Source organism: Rhinolophus ferrumequinum, chromosome 3 (assembly GCF_004115265.2).
Source record: "Rhinolophus ferrumequinum isolate MPI-CBG mRhiFer1 chromosome 3, mRhiFer1_v1.p, whole genome shotgun sequence".
NCBI lineage: Eukaryota > Metazoa > Chordata > Mammalia > Chiroptera > Rhinolophidae > Rhinolophus > Rhinolophus ferrumequinum.
In genome coordinates, this window is record NC_046286.1 from 101,239,099 (window position 1) to 101,246,355 (window position 7,257).

Sequence of the window (7,257 nt, forward strand, 5' to 3'; positions counted from 1 at the left end):
ACTTTCGCCCAATTAGCGAATGAAAGGGACGCGAAGGTAAGAGAACGGAAGTCAGGATCTTAGACCTCTGGAGGGAGAAAGCGCTCGGGGTAAGCTTCCCGCAAGGTACGGGTTGCGCGTGCGCGTTTGCACATTCTAGCGCCTTCTAGAAAAGGTGGTGCCGTGGGGTGGAGCTTGGCATAGAGTGTGAGGGAGGTAGAGTTGCGGTTCTGAGTCAGTCTTGCGCAATTGCTTATACAGTAATTGTTTTCCTTAAACGTAGGAACTCGCTCGGAGAGTACCCAGTGCCTTCAGCGGACCCCAGCAAAATCTGCAAAAAAACATTGCACAGGCTAACGGTCACGCCCCACCCCAAGTGCGGTACTGCGAGGTGGTTGGTCGACTCCGGCGGCTGCGTGCATCCCAGCGTAAGCGATGATTGGAGGAGCGGAGATAACAGGTTGCCCTCTCAGCCACTCAGTGGCAGTGAACTTGTTAGTTCCGGGTCGAAGTGTCGATGACCTACGCGATCCTAAGACTTTTCCCTGAGTTGACATGGCTGCGGCCGGCGAGTCGCAGGGACGCCGGTGAGGAAAGGAGGCGAGGCTTTTCCGAGGCTTTGCGGGTGATCCTCTCAATGATGGCGCTTCGGTGGCGGTTTTGGGAGTTGTTGTCGGTTTGCAGGAACCCCGGTAATTAATCTCTCCACTTCTCTCAGATTACTCCCCGGGGCCTGCACAGTAAATGTGCATTTGCAATTCGTACATTATAGTCAACATACCCCACCTGAAGAGTAAACGAGCTAACAGCATTGCGATGACAATCGTAGAAAATTAAGGACTGGGGTCTTTGATGACTACACCCTGTGACTAAACATACCTTTTGTTCCCCTTCCAGGCGGAGAGATTGGGGGAGTGGATGGGAATATTCCTGTTTTGAACGTATTCGTCATTTTTAAAGATCCGTTTGCGATGGTTTTATTCTTAGGGTGTGGGGTCGCTGCGCTCTCAACCAGTTCGAAGCCAGAGGTGAAGCCTGAAGTGGACCCTCTGGAAAATGAAGCTGTTGCCCCAGAGTTCACCAACCGGAACCCCCGGAACCTGGAGCTCTTAGCTGTAGCAAGGAAAGAGCGAGGCTGGAGGACAGTGTGGCCCTCCCGTGAGTTTTGGCACAGGTAATTAAGTCTGCTAGTTATTGAAAGAGCAGTGCACAAATTGTTTTCATCAGTTCATTCAAGGAATGTGCCAGATACTGCTGGGGACTCAGGAAGCTGAGGTGCAGAGGGTAGAGGAGGGGTTAGCGGAAGGGAGGGGGTCTGAAACAAACAAACAGTATGTGTCGGGGAGAAAATTTAAAGAGGGTGGTGTTTGAATGGGGAACTGGGTGCCTATTAAGGCCCCGCTGAACGATAGGAAGAAGCCAAACTATCTGCCAAGGAAAGCATTGCCAGCAGAGGAAACAGGGTGAGGGTAAGAGCTTGGTGTCTTTGAGGAACTAAAAGGCCTGTCTACCTGGATCTCAGTGGGCAAAGGGGTGAATGTTGTAAGATGAAAATGGACAGGTAGGTAGGATACAGATCATTAACTTTGTAAGTCGAAGTAAGCACTTGAGACTTTATTTTCACTGCAGTGAGAAACTATCAGAGGATTTAAAGTTTGAGCTTGAATTAAAGATCATTCTGGTTGCTTTCGGGAGAGCACATTTTTAAGGGGCAAGGGTAGAAGTGAGAAGATCAGTTAGGAGTCTATTTGTTATAAAGATGGTTATTTATTGAGCACTTTCTATTTGCCAGGAACTATGCTAGTTGCTTTAATCCTTAAAACTACCTTACTAAGCATGTGCAGTAATTTCCCCCATTTTACAGAAGTAGGAGAATTGAGGCTTAGGGACATAGGGTTGGTAAGCACCAGAGCTAAGATTCAAACATATTTTGTCTGACCCAAGAGCCAGGACTCTTACCGTGTTTCCCCGAAAATAAGACCTAGCCGGACAATCAGCTGTCATGCGTCTTTTGGAGCAAAAATTAATGTAAGACCCAGTCTTACTTTACTATAATAAGACTGGGTCTTACATTAATTTTTGCTCGTCTTATAAGACTGGGTCTTACATTAATTTTTGCTCGTCTTATAAGACTGGGTCTTACATTAATTTTTGCTCCAAAAGACGCATGACAGCTGATTGTCCAGCTGATTGACAGCTAGGTCTTATTTTCGGGGAAACACGGTATCTACTTGGTAAGGGTTTGTTAAAAATAGAATGTTTCTTAAGGACTATACAAAGTTATAAGAGCAAGTCAGAAATCATAACTCTGTGATATATTCATTCAGCAAACATTAGTCCTGTATTATTACCTCATCGGCATTGTGCTAGATGCAGGAAATGCAAAGATAAGGTAGTTGTCATCCCTGTCAGCAAAAGTCTTAACAGTTTCATAGTGGAACATGGGATAGGAATAATAAAGTGTTACAGTTCTTATGATGCATTTTTATTTAGTGTATACAGGGAGGAGTCAAAGGGAGTAAGCAGTTCCATTTTGAAATAATCGGGATCTTAAATCTAAAATTCTTTGAAACAACCAATTACTGTCACTTAATATTTGGATCATTTAAGTAATTAAAGTCTATTTTCCCATATTTTTCTCTATCTGCTCTGTTCATGGTATTATCAGTATAGAATTTTGGCATAATGTAGTAGGAAGTGACTTTAGACATGAGCCCTACTCCTTTGTTGAACAGATGGGTTAAAACAAGGATCAGCAGACTATGGCTCATAGGCCAACATTGCTTGCAAGTTGAACATTTGTATTTTTTAAAAGATTAGAAAAAATCCAAAGAATGACATTTTGTGACGTGAAAATTACAAGGTGGGAACAAACAATGCAGTGAATGTTTAAATATAAAAAAATTTATAGTAAAAAATACATTGCCATGAATCCCCCTCAAAATACTCCCTCTCACTTCGAACACACTTATCCCATCATTCTTGCCACTTTCTGAAGCAGTTGTGAAAGTCCTCTTTCATGAGTGTCTTTAGTTGCGCTGTCGTGGCTGCCTCAATGCCCTGAATCATTTTGACTTTGGGGAAAAGCCAAAAGTTGCACGGTACCAGATCCCATGAATAAGGTGGATGAGGGCACACCATAATGTTTTTATTTGACAGAAATTGCCGTACCAGAAGTGATGTGTGACACAGAGCCTTTCCATTATGATAAAAAACTACGGTGAATGCTGCTGCCGAGTGCCATCCAATGGAAAGGCGGGGGTCTTCAATACGGGAAGTGGCGCGTCGAACATAAACTGTGTGTGACAACTTTCAACTTGTTTGGTGCAGTCAATTGGGTGTGAGCTACAGTTGAGAGAAGGTGTGTTTTAAAGTGCCGTAAATCATGGATCGGGAGCAACGCATTAACATGAAATGGGCAGGCGGTTTCATCCTCCATCATGACAATGCTCTGTGTCACGTCGATTCTCGTACAGTAATTTTTGGATCATTTAAGTAATTAAAGTCAAACAAAAACATTACGGTGCGTCCTCATCCACCTTATTCACCAGATCTGGCACCGTGCAGCTTGTGGCTCTTCCCCAAAGTCAAAATGACCATGAAAGATAAATGTTTTGAATTGATTCAAGACATCGAGGTAGTCACAAACAGTGCAACTAAAGACACTCATGAAAGGGGACATCCAGAACTGCTTCAAAAAGTGGTAAGAACGATGGGATAAGTGTTAAAAGTGAGGGAGTATTTTGAGGGAGGTTAATGGCAATGTGACTTTTATAGTAATAAATTTTTTTGATTTAAACATTCACTGTATTTTTTTGATCACACCTCGTATATAAAATTCAAATCTCATTATCCACAAAGAAAGTTTTAGTGGAACATAACCACCACTCGTTCTCAACTGGCTGTTCTAGTATTGCCAAATTAAATTAAGCAGTTGTGAGAGAGACTGTATGGCCTACAAAGCCTAAAACGTTTACCATCTGAGTATTTACAGAAAATGTCTGTTGACCCCTGGATTAAGAGATTGTAATTTTTACTGGGGCTCCCAGCAAAATCGGGAGTAGAACCCATGTCTCTTAAATCTAGTGCTTTTTCACACTAAGAATCTCAGTGTAATTTGTAATTTTGGTGTTTTCTTTAACATGAGCCTAATTTTTAAATGCATAATATATACTACATTTCCCCGAAAATAAGACCTAGCCAGACTATCAGCTCTAATGCGTCTTTTGGAGCGAAAATTAATATAAGACCCAGTCTTATTTTAATACAGTATAAAACCGGGTCTATAATATAATATATAATATTATATAATACAATGTAATATATAAATATGTTATAATTAATATAATATAATAATACTGAGTCTTATATTAAGTTTCTCTCCAAAAGATGCATTAGAGCTGATGGTCTGGCTAGGTCTTATTTTCGGGGAAACATGGTACATGTGTTATAAAATCCAAAAAGAAATACAGTTTCTTGTGTATCCTTCTAGAGAGTCTATGCACGTAAGTATAAATTGTAGTTTTTTAATTATAAATCTTAGCACACCATGCACACTTTTTTTTTTTTTTTTTTGAAGATTTTGTTGGGGGAAGGGGAACAGGACTTTATTGGGGAACAGTGTGTACTCCCAGGACTTTTTTTCCCAAGTCAAGTTGTTGTCCTTTCAGTCTTAGTTGTGGAGGGTGCAGCTCAGCTCCAGTTGCCATTGCTAGTTGCAGGGGGCACAGCCCACCATCCCTTGCGGGAGTCGAACCAGCAACCTTGTGGTTGAGAGCCCACTGGCCCATGTGGGAATCGAACCGGCAGCCTTTGAAGTTAGGAGCACGGAGCTCTAACCGCCTGAGCCACCAGGCCGGCCCCCATGCACACTGTTTTGCATCTCCCCACCAACACACAAACACACACACACACACACACACACACACACACACACATATGCACGCACACACGCACACGCACAATACATTTTGGAAATCCTTTGATTGGTTAAGGACATTGGCTCTGCAGCCAGACTTCTGGACTTAAATCCTAACTCCACTACTTACCATTAGTTGTAATCTTGCTAAAGTTACTTAAAATGTTTGTGCCTGTTTCTTCAGCCAAACAAACAAAAAAAGAAAGAAAAGAAATGGGATTATTTTGAGACATGAGTTATACTTGTAAACAGTTACCACAGTGCCTGGCACAGTAAGTGTTCAATAAATGTTAGCATCATCATAAAGTGCTAGTTCATTCTTTTTAGTAACTGTATAGAATACCATTGCATGGCTTTTTCAGGTAACTGGCTCCCTATTGATGGTTATCTTTTATGATTTCAAACAATGTTGCAATGAATTGTCTATGCATTTTATCAGTGAGATTGGGTATATTTTTATGGCCTTGAGTCAATACTTTTCTGTAAATAGTCTGTTCAAATCCTTTGCCTATTGAGTTAGTGGTTATTTTCTCTTTGATTATAGGAAGCTTTCTACATATGACAGTAATTAGCTCTTTGAATAGTATTTGAGTTTAAAATATTTTTTTTGTTTCATTTCTTGTGTTTTGACTTCCTTTTAGTTTAGTTTTTGTATTTTACCATGTGGAAAACTTTGTCAATCTTTTCTTCTACAAAAGCCATATGACATTGTTTCTTGTCATATTTAAACATGCTTACCCTTCTTTAGATTATAAAAAATTTCTCCCATGTCGTCTTCTAGTACTCCAGATTTCTGTTTTTACATTTAAGTCTTTGATCCATCTTACATTTATTTTGGTGTTAGCTGGACAATAAAAGCATAGAGTATTTACCTGTTATAGGGTCAGTAACTTAGCTCTGCTTCCTCAAATCCTTTTTGAAGCAGATGCTGTGTAAATAAGTCTCAGCTTTCAGAAATACCAAATTTCTCTTGGATATTTGAGGTTAAGTGGGAATGTTTGGTTTATTTATTGTTGAGAACACCCTTATAAAGGCAGAGGGAAAACACCTTTCCAGGTTAAGTACATTGAAGTAAATGAACGAAATATTTAAGCATTTATTCACCTGACGTCACTTACCATTACGATTCTTTTATGATTTTTTTCTCTTCTCATCTCATTTAGGTTGCGAGTTGTACGGACTCAGCATCACGTAGAAGCACTTGTTGAGCATCTCAGCGGCCGGGTTGTGGTTTCGGCATCCACTCGTGAATGGGCTATTAAAAAGCACCTTTACAGTACCAAAAACGTGGTGGCTTGTGAGAGTATAGGCCGAGTGCTGGCAGAACGATGCTTAGAGGCCGGAATCAACTTCATGGTCTATCAACCAACTCCTTGGGAGGCAGCCTCAGACTCGGTATTTTTGTTTTCATGTACTTGTTTGAAAGATACTGTGTTAATTCTTGACATTAGGTACCCACATAATAATAGTTCTTTTCATGTGTCAGCCTCTGAGGTGCATTACCTGATTTCATCCTCACAGCAGCCCAAGGGTCAGGACTAGTGTTCCCTGTTGTGTATATAAGTAACCTGCCCAGAGTCAGTGTGGGGCAGGTTTCAAACCCACGGCAAATGATCCATAGCAACGATGTCAACCACGCTACTTCATCTTCTCTGTGTGATACTTTAAAATGCTACTAATCCTTGGCAGCTCTTCATTCTCGTTTTTCTTATCTATGTCATTATTAAGATCACTTTCTGAAAAACCAGTGTAGGCTGGGAAGTTAGCAAAAAGCAAGTCAGTTGTTTATTTCTCTTTCTCGGTAAGTGAACTGTTTATTGTCAACTTACTTGTGGTCTTGACTTAATCTTTCCCTTTTTTTCTGATCGTTAAAACCAGATGAAACGACTACAGAATGCTATGACAGAAGGTGGCGTGACGCTACAGGAGCCCCGAAGGATCTATGAATGAAATAGCAGCATTGTTTGGAACAAATGTAAAGCTGCCAGCTGTTACATCCATCAGAAGAGAGCATCTGGAAGCACAACCAGCTTGGAAGTTTTATGCAATAATGTAACTGCGGAATGTTGTTAGTAGTTAAGGTCATCCCATCCTGCCATTTTTTTTTTGTTTTTTATTTAGTCAAGGGCTAAATTCTTTCCCTCTCATGGACATGAGAGAAGTATCTGAGAAAAACTGTCAAGAATTATAATTAACTTGAAGGATAAATTAAATGTTTGTAAGTAAAGAATAAAGGCATTTTACGAACTCTTTGATTTCTGGTTATATTAAATTTCTTTGCCTTTGAGCTCACTGTAGCAAAAGTACACATGAGGTTTATGTAAAGCACTTGTTACTGTGTCTAGCTTATAGTGGGTGAA

General features: G+C 40.6%; 1 protein-coding gene across 2 annotated transcripts; it reads left to right on the forward strand.

The window, feature by feature from the left end:
* The first annotated feature begins 16 nt into the window (after positions 1-16).
* MRPL18 (mitochondrial ribosomal protein L18) lies at positions 17-7,148 on the forward strand. 2 transcript variants are annotated; one of them, XM_033102333.1, is made up of 5 exons: positions 17-89; positions 263-671; positions 967-1,153; positions 6,061-6,292; positions 6,776-7,148. In XM_033102333.1, the coding sequence occupies exons 2-5, from the start codon at positions 497-499 to the stop codon at positions 6,845-6,847; spliced, it is 666 nt and encodes a 221-aa protein (XP_032958224.1). In that variant the 5' UTR covers positions 17-89; positions 263-496; the 3' UTR covers positions 6,848-7,148. The 2 variants fall into 2 exon arrangements, with proteins under 2 accessions (XP_032958224.1, XP_032958233.1); XM_033102342.1 differs by having other exon boundaries at positions 33-105; positions 263-566.
* Positions 7,149-7,257: the final 109 nt, after the last annotated feature.

Bases quoted from the DNA above. Each gene is read 5' to 3' on its own strand.
- MRPL18 (XM_033102333.1), top strand. From the start codon at position 497: ATGACCTACGCGATCCTAAGACTTTTCCCTGAGTTGACATGGCTGCGG. The intron at 672-966 runs GTAATTAATCTC...TTTTATTCTTAG, and splicing joins GTCGGTTTGCAGGAACCCCG to GGTGTGGGGTCGCTGCGCTC. The intron at 6,293-6,775 runs GTATTTTTGTTT...CGTTAAAACCAG, and splicing joins GGGAGGCAGCCTCAGACTCG to ATGAAACGACTACAGAATGC.